Below are 17,409 nucleotides of genomic sequence, written 5' to 3'. Positions count from 1 at the left end.
TTCATTTTCCTCAATTCACAGTAGAGCTGAGCTGGATGGCCATAGAGGTTTTGTCCAGGACTTTATTCTACAGGCCATGACTCTCACCTTCAGCCAGTTGGTCAACAAACATTAAGCATCTACTGAGTCCCAGGCTCTGGGGTAAGTGCTGGAGGTACAAAGAGAGGTCAAAGATGGTCCCTGCCTTCACAGAGTTCCCAGTCTAATGGGGGAGACAGGAGAAGGGTCTCAGGTAAGGCACTCTGCCTCTTGTGGAAGATGACAGAGCCAAGGAGAGGCTTGAAGGAAGTCAGGAGGTAGAGAAGAGGAGGGAAGCATGGTAGACGGGACCATGCTGGGGGGGGGGGCAAGGGAGAGGGGCGCATCCTGTGGGGAGGCCAGGGGTACCAGGCTAAGCAGTGCCTGCAACTGGGGGGGGGGGGACAGGAGAGGCAGGAGGCTCCCTGGAATGGGAGAAAGGTCAGCCCCAAATCCCAGGGCACATCTTCCCATCTGGCCTTGGTCAGGTTCTGACACCATGGTGAGCTGCACACAAAGTGGGCAGTGGAATAAAAACAGCCCTGGCAATAACGTTGCTTCCTCACCCCCAGCTCCACTCATTCTGTCCCTCCCCAGTGTTCCCAGAGCCACCTGTCACCCTGCCTAAGGCAATCTGGCCTCAGGACCCTGCAGTGGACCCCAGTGATGGTCTTCTGTAATTAGCAACCCTGGGAACACAAGGGGAGCCCATCCCTGCCCTCAAGGAGCCTGCCTTCTACCTGTCGACACTTACCTGGAAGGGTGTGGGAAGAAGACGGGCCAGGTGATTGAGTGGGGAGGGTGAGGGAGAACAGCCCGCAGGAGTGGAAGGTTCATGTAGAAGATGGCAGACACAAGGTCTGGATTGAAGGAAAGAGGCTTCCCCAACAGTGAGTACAAAGACGCAGAGATGATGGGGGATGGAGCAACACACTGGGGAAGACTGAAGGCCAATTTGGCTCAACCTTTAAGATTACATGGAGGGTAGGGCTCCAGAGGCCCCCTCCTTTTCCAAGACCGTCCATTTCTAGAATCTCTGGCTCCCCCATCTGTAACATCAGAGGTAGGTAGGAAACCAATCTGATGCATCTCAGCAATATCCCCCGGCCTTGGTTTGCTCCTTTGAGGCCCCAGCAGGCAGTCTCTTTTCCTAGGCCCAACCCCTATCCAATCTCTACCTGAAATGCTATTCCCATCCAAACAACCCTGGCACCAAACAAACCCTGATTGTCTCTGCCACCTCCCCTCACAGCCTCCTCCACTCTGGGGCAGCTCTCAGGTTCAAGCGGCCTCTTTGCAACTTCCCCTAACCCCATTGCTCCTGGTTCAATCTTTGGGGGTCAAACAACCAGAAGCCCCAGCTGCTGTCCACAGAAGTTCTGCTGGACCTCCTGAGTCTTCTCCATCCTAACTACCTGAGCATTCCTAATGTGGGTGGGGGATGATCCTCATGTCAGTTTGGAAAAGTCTCCTGAACCAAGGGAGAAAGGGAAGCCACTGTGCTACCTTGGGAGCACAGATGGCTCTGGCCATCTGATGAGGCGTAAAGAGCTGAAGCCCCCCTGGACACTGCTACTGGATCCCTAAACTCCTAATCCAGAGACCATCATTGCTGGGGTCCTGTGGCCATTCTGCCAGTATCCTTGCCTGGTTTGTGGCAGCCTCCCATGGTGTCCTTCCTATCTCCAGATAGTCCCTTAGCCTCAAGCCTTCTATTGGGGTCTTATGTGGCTCACTGAGAGGCCAGAATAGACATCTCTAATGCCATTCTCCTTCCCTTCCCCTTTTCTAAGGGGGTGGTTAATTCCTACCAGGAGAAGAAAAGGTTGGGGTCGAAGGCTTGCCCTAGAGAAGGAATGCCAGGTTGGCATTGCATCTAGTCCAGTGGCTAGGTGGTGCAGTGGATAGAGCACCGGCCCTGGAGTCAGGAGGACCGGAGTTCAAATCCGGCCTCAGAAACTGGCCTTGGGCAAGCCACTTAACCCCACTGCCTAGCAAAAACCTAAAAAAAATTGTATCTAGTCCCTGAAATATTGTCAGTCGAAGGAAAGTAGCTTTGGGGTTCCAGCTAAACTCTTGCTATTCATTAATGGGGAAAAGCATCCCCCCCCAGCTTTCTATCCAAGGCCTAATCCCACACCAGTTTAACAATGAATACACATAGGAAATCCCAAAGAAACCTTCTCATCAAATTCCATAGCAATAGAAACCAGAGGTTTACACAGGATCCAGGGAAGGGAAGGCACTCTCCCATTGGGAGCAGAGTTTTGTTGTGGAGTTATTTTGGTTCTAATTCTTCATGACCCATTTTGGGGGTGACTCAACTCAATCGAGTCTTCCAGCTCTCACCAAGGGGAAAGTTTCCCAAAGTCTCTAGGATGGCAATCAGGAGATAGGGACATGATGAAGACTGCTGGCTCCTCTCCTGCTAGTTTCCTCCAAGTCTTTCCTTTGAGGCACCAACAGCGAGGTCAGTTGTACAGTAGGTACCACTGTGCATCTTTGCTCTCAAAGCTGGAAGCCAGAAGAGCCCACTTCTCTCCCTAACTCCCTCACCCTTCTGATCTCCACCAGTGAGAAAGAGAGTCCCATAATGAGGGGCTCTGGGACTTTGGTTTCATCTTCCTAGTCATCTCTTATGAAGCTAATGCAATACTGAATTTGCATTCTCCAGAAGCAGTCATGAGCATACGACTAAACATTTTCTAGGGATAACCCCATGCCAGGAACAGGCAGATTTAAGATTGAGACAATCCTTTCAATGACAGAGATTGTTTTAGCTACTGAAGGGTAAATCCAGGATTTAATTCCCAAGTATCCATGTTGAAGCCAGTTGCTTCCCTTGTTCAGAATGGATCAGCACCTTGTTCAGTAAAGGCTCACCAACATATTCTTGAGTGAGTGAACCAGCTGCATCCATGCAGAGATCTCCCAAGGCAAAGAGTTGACTGTACCTGGGGACACTGCTTGCTCCCTGACCTGGGCTCCCATCGGCTTGCCCCAAGGCCACAGAGGTGTCCAAGATTTTGTACACACCAAGTGACATTCTCAGGGATATCCATTCATTCCCCTGCTTAAAAAGGCTAGTTTGACTCTTACATCTAGGGATAATAGAGACTCCCATTTGGCTGATATATGATCCTTTTGATCATATTACTCTGTCCAAACTGGTCAGAGCTGTGCCTATGACCTTCCATCTCCAGTCTCCATGCCTCTGTCCATTTGTCCCAATGCCTCAGATACCTTCCATCCATCTAACTCTCTTAAACTTGTGGCTCAGCTGTCCCCTCCTACCAAAGGCCTTTTCTGAGCTGAAAAAGACAGAAGAATGTATTCAGAAATAATCAACAAAAGATATCAAGTTTTTAAATTGTAAATAAAAAAAATGCATGTTAAAAGAGGTGATTCTCCAAGTTGCAGATTTCCCTTTATTTCATGAAATCATTGGATTTATCTTGTATGTGTGATTCATAGCTGCCTCTGGTCCCATCCCCAGGGTTTACTAGTACCCCAAGGTATGGAAATCTGGTGGCTGGTGGCTAATGACAATACCTGGCCTGATTCCTACATTCTTGCCACGTGAGTTCTGGGGGGCTGGGGAGAAGATATCATTCTCCTATCTAGAATGGAAAAAGGTAAAAGAGAAAGCCCAAAACTCTGGGACCTTCCATGGCTTCTCAATCTAAGAGTTGATGGGAGGGGATGAAGGCAGTAGGAACCTCTCCCTGTACCACATGATGTCATGGACCATGAATGAAGGTGCTTTTCACTTTCAAAGAAAATTCAGGGAAAAGCCCCAATTGGGCTGGAGCAGTTTGAGAGACACAACAGGTTGTTCCCAACATCACAATCAGCCAACACAGAACATCCACAACACATCAGTCTCCCAGGAGCCAATCCCAGCACCCTCCACATGAAGAACATCATTTTGGGGGATTAAGACATTTACCAATTCCCTCATATATACATGTGTATGACCTACATTTACTTATCTGTGATCAGGGTCAGTCTTTCCTGTAGAATGTAAGTTCCTGGAGGCCAGGGAACATCTTAGTTGTGAATTTATATCCTTCATTCTTGGCACATTGTATACACAGGCCTATTTCCTTCTCTCATCTGTCTCTATTTCTCTGTCTCATCTCTCAGCTTTTCCCTAGCATGCACTTTCCTCATAGGTTCGGCTGCCCAAAGCAGGGCTGCTGCTCAGCGTTTTGGGGAATTTTCTTAGTTGCTACTACCTTTGCTTGTGAGCCCCCATCTATGGCCTTTCCACTGATGATCATTAGTTCAAAGTCTTGATTTCTCTTTTAGCAAAGGGATTTCCAGTGATGGTATAATAAGGTTGCCACAAAATTCTCCCCACAGAGCCCAGGCTACATTGTAGGGGAGATGATGTGTAACCAAAGGGTAAATCCACAACACCTTGTTTTTTGAAGTCCTAGGACTCTTAAGTCTAGAGCCAGCCTTCTTTTTGATGATTAGTCACACTTCCTGAAGCTGCTTCCTCTACTAGCTGGCTATTCTGCTGTGTCCATATTTGTCCTCACTGTTTCTCTCTCTACTCCCACCTGGGCCTAGAATCCAACTGGAGGTCCAAGACTTCCAATAACATGGGGAAAGGGGATTATAATACTCCCTCTCTCCTTGTGCTCCTCTGGTCCAGGTCTGAAGTTCCTCCTCTTCAAGGTAGAGTCCTCCACTCAATTGACCAACCACTGAACTGGACTGTCAAATTTCTCCCAGTTTTTAAAATCCACTAGAGGGATGGTTAGCTTGTTTGGTTGTTAATCATGCTAACTTCTTGGCCCAATCAAAGAGAGTTTACACCTTATATAAGAATCAAAGTGAAGTCATAAAACATTTTCATATTAGTCATGTTGTGAAAGAAAACAGACCAAAACAGCAACAAGAAGAAAAAATAAAAAACATATTCTTCAATCTGCATTCCTATTCCCTCAGTTCCTTCTCAAAGGCAAATAGTGGTCATTCACAGTCAATCATCCATTGCCATAGTGGTTTCTATATAAAGGGGCAGCTAGGTGGTGCAGTGGATGCAGCAGTAGTCCTGGAGTCAGAAGGACCTGAGTTCAAATTCAGACCTCAGACATTTTACATTTAATGATCTGTTTGACCTTGGGCAAGTCTCTCAATCCTGACTGCCTGGCATCTAGATGTTCTGATTCATGTCTGGCCACTGGACCCAGATAGCTCCGGAGAAGAAAGTGAGGCTGGTGATTTAGCACAGTTCCCCATCACTCGAACTCAGTGCATTTGCTTATCTTGGCATCAGCTCCCCGATGTCTCAAAGGACAAATATCATCACGTACACTATTCTCCTGGTTCCGCTCACCTCGCTTGGCATCGGTTTGTGTCTCACCCTTGTTTCTTATAGCTCCACGTTCCCAAGTGCTTCACGCTAAAGCGTTTCAAAAGTCCGCGTGGCCTAACGCCCGGACCACCCGGAAATAGAACATCCTTTGCTGCTTCCAACTATTTGTGAGTGATGCAGACATTACTGTGCAAAATCCTCATGGAGGTGTCTCTTGGTGCTTGCAAAAGGCCTTCCCCATCTGCACACACCCCCTAAAAAATTAGAGGAAAAGAAAATCAAATTTTCATTATATAAGAAAACCTTAGCTGTGTTTCTTGTGTGACTTCACAACCTCAATTTTGGGGTTTTCTTGGCAAAACTACTGCAGCGGGGCGCCATTTCCTTCTCCAGTTCACTTTACAGATGAGGAAACTGAGGCAAAATGAAGTCCAGGGTCACAGCCAGTGTCCGGCAGCCGGGGCTCCGTCCTCTGGGCCCCCACCTGGCCAGAGCCCGGCGTGACGGGGGTCTTGTTGGGGCCCTTCTAGCCTGCTCCTTACTGCTGTGCCCGGAGGCCCTGGCACCTGCCGGGGATGGCTGGCACCGCCGCAGAGCCCCGGCCTGCCCCAGTTGGGCTTCTCTGGGGGGCCCCGGGGCCCGACACTGGGCGCCAGGGGGCGCTTTTTGGGGCCCCCGCCCCCCCACCTGGTCATCTTGGTCCTCCCCGCCCCCCCGGAAGTGCAGGGCCCGGCGCCCGGGCGCCCCCCGGCGGCCGCCGCCCTCATCCGCACCGGCTGCAGGCGGCGGGTTCGGGCGCCCCCCGGTGGCGCCGCCGCCAGTGGCCCGCGCATGCGCGCGGCGCCGCCCTCCCCGGCCGCCATCTTCCCCGGTTCGGCCCTGGGTCCCCGCGTCCTCTCTCCAGACGGGGAGGAGGGCGCGGACGGCCTTGGGGCCGCCCCTCCCCCGCGCTGTCAGGGCTCCTCTCAATGGGCCTCGGCAGGCCGTGGCCGGGCGGGGCCCTCCCGCCCTTGGCCTTCCTCAGTTTACCCATTTGCAAAAAAAAAAAAAAGAAAACGAGTCCGGAGCGGAAGAACGGGCGCGAGGGGCGGCGGCCAAAGGTCGCCTCAACAACTTCCGGTTCGCCGTGGCCCGGATCGGCGCACTCCCGCGAGAAGGAGGACGCCAACGCGCACGCGCCGCTGGGGGCGGGGCGGGGCCAGGAGGGGCGTGTCCCGAAGGCGAGAAGGAGGCGGCCCCGCCCCTCCCGGGCGCCTCCCCCCACGTGACTCCGTGCCGGTGGCGGCCCCGTCCCCCCCCCCCCCGTGGAGCTCCCCCCCCTTCTCGAGCCCCCAGACTCGGGCACCTCGGGGTGCCGCGCCCCTCCCTCCGGGGTGACAGGCCCCCAAAGCCTGCGGCCGGCCCCGGCCCCCCAGACACCCTCCGGCGTCCCCCGGCCCAGCCCGGCCTTGGCCTCTCAGCCACCGCGCGCCTCCCTGGAAGCTTCTGGACACGGCTCGGCTGCGCGCCCGCGGCTCGGCTGCGCGTGCCCGCGGCTGCGCGTGCCCGCGGCTCGGCTCCGCGCGCCCGCGGCTCGGCACGCTGCCAGGGCACGCGGGGGCCGTGGACCTCGGGGTCCCTCGAACCGCGCACAGAGAATGGGGTTCGGCACCGTCACCCATGCCAAGGGGTGTCGTAGGTGGGCCCCCACTGGCACAGAGGGAAGGGAGAGCCGCCCCCAGGTGGAGGCTACGCTGCCCAGCGGGCGCACCGGTGCCCAGCGGGGCACCCAGCCTGCGTCGCCAAGCCGCGGCGGCGACACCGGTCCGCGCTCCTGACTGCCCACAGGACCGTCGCAGTCTCCACGACGTCCGGCCCAGCCACCCTGGCCGTGGAGATTCCAGGGCGGAAGCCCCGGAAACATGGGCAGGCTCCAGGCCAGGAGGATAGAGGTGATGACGGACCCTTACCCCAGCATCACCAGGGGCACAGAGATGGCAAGGTGCTCCGGCAACTGTGCCTCGAATGGCATCTAAGAGGGAGCCCAAGTAGGAAATCAGTAGGAATGACTCCACCGTCCGATTGGGACGAAACACGGTGATGATGCTGGTGGATGGAGATGCCACCTGCGGCCGGCGCACAAGGCCTCAGGGGCTCACCCTATTCCAGGCGTTTCTGAGGTAAGGCCATTTATGCCTGGGCTACATTGGAGTAGGCTTGGTGTCTCAATGAAGTTGTCAACACTGGGCTCTGCCATGTGCAGTGGAGAGAGCAGCAGCCCTGGAGTCGGGAGAACCCGAGTTCAAATCTGGCCTCTGGCATTTATTACTGTGTGACCTTGGGCTAGTCATTTAACCATCCAGGCCCATCTCCAGTCATCCTGAGTCGAGCCCCCCCCATCCTCCACTCCTCTCCAATTCATGTGCCGCTCATCACATCACCTCCCTACATCACGGTCTTCTTGGAAAATGAAGGACAAGCTTCATCAGCAATAAGAAACGGCTGAGTTCAGCTCCACAAACCTAGAAGCAACAGGACGCCTCAGTGGGTGGAGCCCTGGACTTGGAATCAGGAATGCCTGAATTCAGATCCTCTGGCAGGCACGTTCCGTGACCCGGGGCAAATCGATTTCCTCAAGTGGTCAATGGGTTTAATGACAGCAGTAAAGTCCAGGGTTGCTGTGAGGATCAAATGAGATGGAGTTTGTAAAGCATTTTGCAGACCTGAAAGGGCCCCAAAGCTGCCAGTTCCAGTCTGTGGTAGGCACTCACAAGATTCTGCAAGTAGCCTTCCAGGTGACCCGTGTGGTAACCCACAGGAGGATAGGTGAGTGTGGGCAGTCTGGGGGTGAGCCCTGAAGAAACACTGGCTATGGTGCCAGTTGTAGTCAAGCACAGGAGGACACAAAAAGGGCTTCCAAGGAACTTCAGTCCTAATGGGGGAAGGTACACATCAATCCCTGGGTCTATACAAATTGAAACAGAATGGGCAAAAGCAAAGGCACTGGCACCTTTGGGGAGGGACCAGGAATGGTCTCCCCCAGCAGATGGCACTTGAGCTCAGTACCGGGAAGAGCTTGAAATGCCAACCAGAGGACTTTCTGTGCAATCCAGAGGACATGACAGACCAGGAGCTTCAATGCCGAGACAGCTTCTTGCCCCTGGAGCTTACTGAGTGAGTGTAAGGGTGGGGTGGCCTCGTGGTCAGAACTGCACTCCATCTCTTTGACCAGCTGAATGGTGGAAGGGCTGGAGCAAACAGATTCTTGAGGAGGGGACAATGAGGCCCTGCTTCAGAACGGGGGCTAAGTCAGGAAAACCTCAGGAGAACTTTGGAATCTTGAGATATTTGACTGCAAAGCCCTTTGGGTCAAACCCTCAACAAGAGTTCAGACCAGTCAGATGGGTAAACAAGCATTGACCCTGTTTCCTCTTTGTGCTGAGTACTCCCCAACAGCCCCTGCCCCATGGAACTCTTCTTCGAGTAAGTGTGCCCTTCTAAGATATCTGCAGCATCAATGAGAGGGAGTCTCAATGGGAAGGTGCTGGAGCATGGGGAGGGCACAGGTGGGCTTGACCTGAGTTTGGAAGGACAGCAGAGATGAATGAGGGTGATGGGGCAGAGCATCCCTGGCATGGGAGACAGCCAATGCAAAGGCCTTGGAAGAGATTGTAAGACAGATCTTGATGGCCCAGGATGACAAGAGGTTGTTTAGAAGAATGCACTGTCTGCAAGATGGGTTCAAAGAAAATTGCTACCTCTTTGAGCTACATATTTCCAAAAATGTAAGCTCTCTAAATCTCCATAGTTCGATAAGCTTTATTCTCTGGAATTAGACAAAAACATAATTCACCTGATTGAGCGGTTTACCTGGCATGCACAGTAGGACTCAACCAGGAAACAAAGCTGCCTTAGTCGATTTTGAGTTCTGAGAGAAGTGTTTCTCTTGTGTATGATGTCCCTACTGGGATCCATTCTGACCAAAGTGGAGAACTTAATGTAAGCTCCCAGAACATCCCAGGCTTCCCAGAGTTGACCCCGAGCCTGAACACGTCAGTCACCCCATACTGAACGTGTCAGAAACCCCAAGATCCAAAACAATGGCAACCACCAATGTAGCTCTCCTCAAAAAAGGGAACCCCAACGAGACTTCAGCTCCAGAGAAGACAGCCTTGTAAGACTTTTTTGCTGAGAAACCTCACTGTTCAAGGGGCAAACAAGTTAGCAGATTGGTGGAAAATGCCTAATAACTGAAAAACTTCTCTTTACCCCAGCATTATGCAAGAGTGGGAAGTTTGTTGGAACCATGCTCAGAAAGCAGCTTTGCCTCAGACTTAGATGAAGCCCAATTGAGAATCCTTCACGGTTGGGCCAAGTGACATCCTGGCTGCTCTTCTACCTCCTTCCTCTGCACCTTTGCCCAAGCTGTTCCCTCATGTCTGGAATCCTCCCCTTCCTCACCTTTGCTTCTCAGAATGTTGGTGAATCAGTGGCTTGAGACAGACTGGGCTAGGCACTGTGCTAGTTGCAATGATTGAAACTATGTCCACTAGCAAGGAGCTTATCTTCTAAAGGAATTCTAGCTCTCTAGGCTCAACTTTGTCGCATCCCCCCAGGAGACTGTAAGTTCTTTGAGAGCAGGAACTGCTTCATTTTTTGTTTTTGAATCTAACACATGACATATAGTAGGCTCTTATCAAATGTTCATGGGTTGATTGGATGGGAAGCTGAGTCAGGAACTCCTCAGCAGGATTGGGAGTCAGCCCAAGTGCTCATTGCTTCCTCAGTTGCAAACTGACCTGCTGCTTGATGGAGGCAAAGAGGCAGAGAGATGGGAGAGCCTCCTGTCCATCCTACTGGATGGACATGCCTATGGAGAGGGTGTGGGTGACTGCCTGGGAGAAAGACTTCCAATTCATTCTTCCTTGCCCTCTTTCCTCCTCTTCTGCAGCCTTTCCGCATTTCAGGAATCAAGCTCGGGAGTGTGTGGCTAAATAACTACATCTCTTGGAGGCCAATTTGCTGTCAAGAGGCCAGTCCGCTCACCCTCTCCCACATGGGGCTTTTGTTCCCTCAGCTCCACCCTTGAGAGTTGGGGTCATTTTGGGCCAGAGATGAGGATTAGAGTGGGGTTCCACCCTCCCCAGTGCTCAATGAAGTACTAGTAATGAATGAATGAATCTGAACAAAAACATTGTCTTCCTGGGACTTCATGATCTCGTTTGTTTTTGTTTTTTTTTGGGGGGGTTTTTTTTTAGGTTTTTGCAAGGCAAATGGTGTTAAGTGGCTTGCCCAAGGCCACACAGCTAGGTAATTATTAAGTGTCTGAGACCGGATTTGAACCCAGGTACTCCTGACTCCAGGGCCGGTGCTTTATCCACTGAGCCACCTAGCCGCCCATGATCTCCAGTTTGGAGATGAACAATAATCTTGAAAATTTCAGATGCACAGAAGGGATTCTTACCAACCTGTCCAAAAGACAGGGGTCCAGGGGGCCCAGGGTGGGTCTGCAGGTAGGAGAAGGGTGCAGTGACCACATTTTCACACAGCTGAACCTTGGCAGTGTTTCTGGACCCATCTGCCAGCCCTGACCTTGCATCACTCACTCCATTCATTCATTTATTCATTCATTCATCCATTCATTCATTCAGTGATTTTCCTAGGGTAGTGGGAAGATGGGTCAAGGGGATGTAGGAAGGAAACTTGAAGAAATGGGGGGAAAGGGATTGTGAATATGAAGGGAATGAAGCTATGGGATGGCAGCCAGGAAGCCCAATGGACAGTCATCTGCCTGAAATCAGACCTGTGTTCAAATGCAGCCTTGGACATGAATTGGGTGACCCTGAGCAAGGCACTTCCCTTCAGCTTCCTCATCTGTAAAATGGGGATACCCAAATGAGAGCATAATTGTAAACCATGCAGCAGAATGACACACCGTGATGACTGTAGAAACATTAGCTCTTACTATCGTGTTGACGGGGGCAGGAATGCCCAGACTGAGTAGCGATGAGGCAGGACAGGGCCATGAGAATCAGAGACTCCTCCTGGATGGGGTTCTGCCCCCTCTTGAGGAATGTTGGTGCCTCAGGCCCTTCAGCAGAGGCGGGTCGAGAGCTGGCAGGGGAGAAGGGGGCAGGCTGTCCTGGATCTGGCAGGGGAGAGGGGGTCAGGCTGTCCTGGGGCCCTGGCCTCTGAGCTGCAACTGTTGCAGAACAGGTTTTCCCCACTGCTGCCCTCTGCCTGGTGCCCATTGTTGGGAGGGCAGCTAAGGAGGGGGAGGAAAAGGAGGAAGGGGGGAACTCAGGGCCAGCTCCTTGGGTTCCCACGGCACAACTACACCACTGAACCTCCCCTTTGTGGGAACTGCACCAGATCCTCTGTCCCTGCCTGGATTCCAGACCAGCGTTGGAGGGGGGAGATCTTGGAAGGCTTGATGGGGTGGAGGGAGGTGGGCAGGGGGCTCTAATAGCTCTGAAGCTAAGGTCCCTTCCCCCACTGGTCACACAGAGGCCTTTGTTAATATTTACCCGGAGCTGGGAGACCGTGACTCAGAGATAAGTGGGGAGGGAACGGAACAGAATGGCCAGGCCCCGGCTCCACCAGTGGCCCAGCCACCCCTAGTCCTTCTCATAGGCCCCATCACCCAGGAACCTCCTCCCCCACCGTGGAGGGGTCCTAGAATCTGGCCCCATCCCTCGGGCACCTTGGCAGCTGGCTCAGCAGCTGGGGAGGGAAGGGCAGTGATTAGAGCCCAGAGTCAGAGAGACGAGTTCAAACCTGGCCTCAGACACTTAATAGCTGGGTGACATCTCTGCCTCATTTTCTTCAACTGTAAAATGGGGATAACAACACGGACTTCCAGGGTGGTTGTGAGGACCAAATGAGCTCTTGCTTATCAAGTACCAGCACCGTGTCTGGCACCCTTATAGGTTGTGCAGAAAGGGTGGTGGGTCTGGCCTGGCCCAGATGCCTCGGGGCCCCCAGGGGTCCGGGTCTCACTCGGCAGGGCTGAATCCATGGGAGACCCGAAGCCGACTTAGGCTCACCAATCCCCAAGCACTGTCCAGGAGAGGTGGGTTGGGGAGGGAGGCAGGGCAGGTACCCATGCTCCAACTCCTCTTTTTCCAGAAGAGGCCGTGGTGGCCATAGTGGGAAGGGTTAGGCTTCGTCAAGGTCCCTTTGAGGGACACAGTTCCTTTCAACTCTGGCACTGCCTGGGGACCTAGACAGGAACAGCTGGGCCAGGGCTCCCCCAGGTCTGCCTGAGGAGAGGGCACACCTGCTTCCGGGGGTGATGGGGGAGCTAAAGCAAGCAGAAGTCTGTGCCCGGAAGGCTTGGCTGAGATGCCCACTTGGACCTGAGCCCCACCCTCCTTCTAGTCCTCTGTGTGACTCAATCAGTCACCAAAACCCAAGTTGGCCTGGTTATCCTTGTGGCCTTGGACAAGTTGTCCTGACCTTGCTTGTGAGATGAGAGGACTAGGCGGCTGTAGGCCAAGGTCTCTGTTTGGTCTGTGGGAAAAGCTCCCTCAGATTCATCCCTTCCTCCTTGTCTTGGTGCACAACAACTCAAGTGGCTTCTTGATCAGGGTGAGACCTAGGTGGTGGCTACCTCCTAACTGGGATCTCTGCCATTGCCCGCCCCCCGGGTCTCCCTCTTCAGTCATGACCCTAGCACAGGATCTCACCGGGACCATCCCCTCACAGGCCTCATTTCCCGTGTTCCTCCTCCACGTCAGCTGAGCCGAGGTCTCCACTGCCCACATCCCCTCAGCTCCCAGGCCAGGCTTCCCTGCAACTCCTCAGGAAAGAACCTGGGCTCCTGGGCTGGAGCTATTCCTACTTCTGACCAGCCTTCAGGCAGGCTCCTCCTGGCTCTGGGGGCCCTGGTTTCTTCATTTGGCCTGGATGGGCCTCTCCTTGGAAAGCTCATTCTCTACTTCCCTGTGCTTCCGGTGGGTTTGGGGGGGGCCTTCTCTCCCCATGAAGCTCACATTGCCATTCTCTCTTCTCTAACCTTGAGAAGAAGTTCTAGGTTTAAGAATGGGGGCGGCTTTGGTGGTCCCTTTCTCACAGTCTCAACTTGGGAGCAGAGGAGGGGCTGCCAGCTTCACCAGTGCTATAGCTCTGCCTCCACCGCACAGCTGGACCACAGCTGCCTTCCTCAGGCAGTTTTCTTGCTCTGGCTCCCACTCTCATTGCCTCACCATTTTGTTGCTTTTGTTTTTGTTTTTGCAAGGCAATGAGGTTAAGTGACTTGCCCAAGGTCCCACAGATAGGCAGTTATTAAGGCCAGATGTGAACTCAGGTCCTCCTGACTCTAGGGTCAGTGCTGTATCCACTGCGCCACCTAACTGCCCCAGGCCCACCATGTTGTCCACCCACCATACTATCCCTGTTTCATTCAATGATTCTCTTTCATCTAATCCTAATCCCTGTCAGGGACACCTCATGACCTGGGAAAGGCACCGACGCTATCCTTAGCTGTGAGTCCTTAACCTCTCTGGACCTCTGTCTCCTCCTCTGTAAAATCTAGGGCTTGGACTAGATGAATGAGAAAACCTTAAGACTGTGGAGAAGATACCTGGCTATCAGCTTCAAACCTTTGGCCCAATGATATGGCCCTGCTTTCACCACAGACACACGCACTCTCACTCATGCCCACTCCTTGCTACACTCATTTTCTGTCAACTGGACCAGAGAGACCTCTACCTTGTGGGTAGCCAGAGCCTCACAAGGGAGGCAGGAGAGTCAGGACAGAATCAGAAGTTTAATCTCAGGGTGCGATGCTTGCGAATGGAAGCCCCCAGTCCCCCCCCCCCCAGGGAGAGTGGACTTTTCTTGCTGGGGACCAGGACATCATCATTTTGAGGTCTTGAGTTACTTACTGTTCCTAGAGAAGGCTCCTGTGTGGTAATCCTGAGTCCTGTGGGATTGTCTCAAGCCTTGGGGATCATGATTACTCTTTGGGATTCAGCACCAGAGCTCTGTGACAGGAATAGGAGTGCCAGTTTGTGAGCCTGTCAAGAGGCGTGATGGGTGATGACTCTCAGGCCCCTGGGGAACAGGGGGAGCTCAGATCAGACATCCCCCAGGGACACCTGGTGCTGCTCAAAGCCATGCATTTTGGCAGAGGCTGAGGTCATCAGAGTGCAAAGGATTGTTGTCTGCCAAGCTCTGGGCACTCCTTGCTTGCTCTGGGAAAAAGGTCTCCAAAAACTTTCTCAGTCTCCTTAACAATCTGAACACCCCTCAGTGTCCCCTCTGAAAGCACCCCAAGTGGGCCTCCCCCCAAGTGGTCTGCCCTTTCTGCGCCAGCTCGGAGCCCTCACTGCTTCCCTTCTTTCTCCTGGCCTCTGGTCACTCTCCCCGGTTTTCATCTTCGTCACTCCGAGAGCCTGGAGCTGGCCTCATGTCCCCTTCTAAGTGTGTTTGGGTGCAGACAGGGAGGGTGGCTGTGGGGGTGGCAATCAGCCCGCTAGTGAGGGGCCTTGCTGGTTGCTCTTGGAGTCACTCATCTTCCCTGTGCCAACAGAGCCAAGCTGAGAATGAGAGGGAGGAAGGGGAAGCAGGGCAAACCGGGCAGTCTGTCCTTGCCAAGCTTTCCTATCTGAGGCCAGAGGGAAAGACTGAATTCAATTTTAGAAGCATCAATTAAGTGCCTACTGTTTTCCTGGCACTGTGCTAGGCAGCCAGCCTACAGGCAGGAAATGCTTCTGCCCTCAAGCAGCTTACATTTCTACCCGGTGGGGGGGGAGGTGCCAACATGTACCCCCATAAGTGAGAAACACTATATGCCCCTCCACACAAAGCCATAGAGCTGGGGGAAGGAGGGAATAAGCATTTATTATGTTACAGATGCAGAGCTATACACTTTACACAAACAACCCTCTCAGAGATGTGCTGAGGGTTGTTATTGCCACTATTTTGTAGTTGGGGACACTGAGGCAGGAAGCGGCCAGGTGGCACAGCTGGTGAGTGGCTGAGGCTGCACTGGCACATTGCATTTGGAGGCTCTCTGGCCCCTGGGGGTGCCCACCCCCTCTAGTGCCAGAGGGGACTGCATTCTTCACTTAGCCCAGAGAGGTGACAGCACTTGCCCAAGTGGCAGGCCTGGGGTCACATGAAGCCCACTACCATCAAGCCCAGCCCTTTTCTCTGAACAGTCACTTCCACGTAGCTGGAGACCCAGCCAAGGATGTGGCCAAGGGATTCCCTCCAAACCAAAGCCTCCCCTTCGCTGAGACCAGCCCAGGTATAGGGAGAGATGGTCTTAGGCCAGCCCCCCATCCAGCCTCTTGCCGCTGCTGCATAGCCCAGTGATAGCTGCCCGCAGTTGGGACTCTCTTTGGTGCTTAGGCCGCTGATGGGGCCAACAAGGTGGCCTAGTGGGGAGTCAGCCAGAGCCGGAGAGCTAAGGGAGACTCCCCTGAGCAGAATCAAGGTCAGTCTGTGAGTGAGGGTAGGACTCACCAGACAGTCAGGGATGGGGAGGGGGCAACCTGTGGTCAGGGATAGGACGGAGTCTTGGGCCAAGTTGGAGGATGGCCTCAACCTTCTCAGCCCCAGTTACAGATTGGAGGGGGCAGTGCCTAGGCCGAGATTCCTGCTGGGCCAGCGTTGTCCCAAAGAAGCCACATGGGCTGGGCACCCCGGGGGCCCTGGCTCAGAAACTCTGTGGGTGTTCCCCTCACCTCCTGGGTGTGCCGCCAGGCAGAGCCAGCTGGGGGACGGTGCTGAGGATTGGCAGTGCCCTGGACTCTCCTGCCGGCAGGAGGAGGAGGAGGAAGAGGTGGGAAATGAGGAGCCTGGGAAGGCGGGTCGAGAGGGCTGGCCGTGGGGGGGGGGGGCACCAGGAGGGGCCAGATGGCCAGCCTAGCCCAGCCCAGCCAGACCGCAGCTTTGACTGGGCACAGTCAGAACAGGTGAGGCGCTCCAGGGTGGGTCCAGGTGAGTCCTCGGTGGGGATGCTGCCATGCCAGGTGTCTCCAGGAAGGAGATGAGGATGGGAGCCCTAGGACTCCCACCCTTCCCTCCCCAGTTGGACCCTTGTGGGCTGTGGTTGTGAATGCTAGTTCCCACGGGCCAAGGACTGGAGAAGCCTGGAGATCTTGGGGGGCAGGGATGGGGCGGGGTGCCGTGGGGTCTGGAGGCCGCAGCTGATCCGGGCTGCCCCAGACAGGCTGGGACCTGCTTCGCTGCCCCCCTCTCCCCACCCCGGCCCTAGGGGCCCCTGGGGTGTGAAACATTAACCGGGCCAGAGGCGGGAGCAATGGGCAGCCCGATCCTCCAGGAAACTCAGGGAGCGGGAAGTGGGGGACCCTGGGGGAGGAGTGAGAAGGGGCTGGGGGCAGGGCGGGGGCTCAGAAACCTTGGCAGCCTTCTGATCTGCGTAGCTTGAGGACCCCAGAGTAGAGGCACCCCACCCCCTGCCCCCCAGGCGCCCCTGGGAGGGAAGGGCCAGGGTTTGAGGTTCAGGTCCATCGGGGCTAGGGGCAGTGAGGGGGACATGGAGCAGGAGCTCCCCCTCCTCCTGACCCCCGTCCCTTACCACTGCCAGGGGCTTTCAGGGCTGCAGGAAAGGGGGGAAGGGAGGTGGCAGGTTGGGGGGGAATCACCAGCCTACTCCACAAAGGCTGAAAAAACTTCCTGGGGTGGCAGGGAGAAAGCAACAGAGGGGGAAGGGGGCTCCTGGCTATGGATGTGAAGGGGGTGCCGAGGGGGAGGTGGGGCTGGAGGAGGCCAAGCTGGCTCCCCCTGGTTCCTTCAAGGAGAAATGGATGGAAAGGGGTGTGGCTTACTCCCACCCCAGCCCCACTGTGCCCTGAGCAACATCCACCGTGCCCCTAGAGTCCCCAACATCCCCCTCATCGCCCCTGGACTCTGCCTCACCCCACTGGTCCTAGAGAGCCCGGGGGTGCACCCCAGCCTAGCTGGGCGGTCCTCTCCTGACGCTGGCCCGGCCCGGGCCCACAGGCTGAGCAGCCAGGCATGGGAGACAGAGCTGGCCTTGGGAGGTGGATCATTGGGCCAGACCCCAGCTGCGGGGCCACCAAGTAGGGTAGGAGGCGGAGAAGGAGAGG

The 17,409-nt window shown here is 54.5% G+C and overlaps 1 protein-coding gene across 7 annotated transcripts in view; it reads left to right on the top strand.

Moving 5' to 3' along the window:
* The first annotated feature begins 6,983 nt into the window (after window positions 1-6,983).
* Window positions 6,984-17,409, top strand: part of VILL (villin like) — a 41,631-nt gene continuing 31,205 nt past the window's right edge. Inside the window, exon 1 of one of the 7 annotated variants that reach the window (XM_074199265.1) lies at window positions 6,984-8,500. Coding sequence is in view for 2 of the 7 variants with exons in the window: in XM_074199259.1 (XP_074055360.1) it covers window positions 15,813-16,118 (306 nt within the window). In the remaining 5 variants the exon portion in view is untranslated. Of the gene's footprint in view, window positions 9,949-15,288; window positions 16,119-16,155; window positions 16,277-17,409 lie in introns of those variants that run through there. The other 6 variants (XM_074199264.1, XM_074199261.1, XM_074199259.1 and 3 more) reach the window with 6 other exon arrangements.

Source organism: Macrotis lagotis, chromosome 8 (assembly GCF_037893015.1).
Source record: "Macrotis lagotis isolate mMagLag1 chromosome 8, bilby.v1.9.chrom.fasta, whole genome shotgun sequence".
Classification (NCBI taxonomy): Eukaryota; Metazoa; Chordata; class Mammalia; order Peramelemorphia; family Peramelidae; genus Macrotis; species Macrotis lagotis.
The sequence above is the reverse complement of the archived record's forward strand: the minus strand, read 5'-3'. Positions and strand labels throughout refer to the sequence as shown.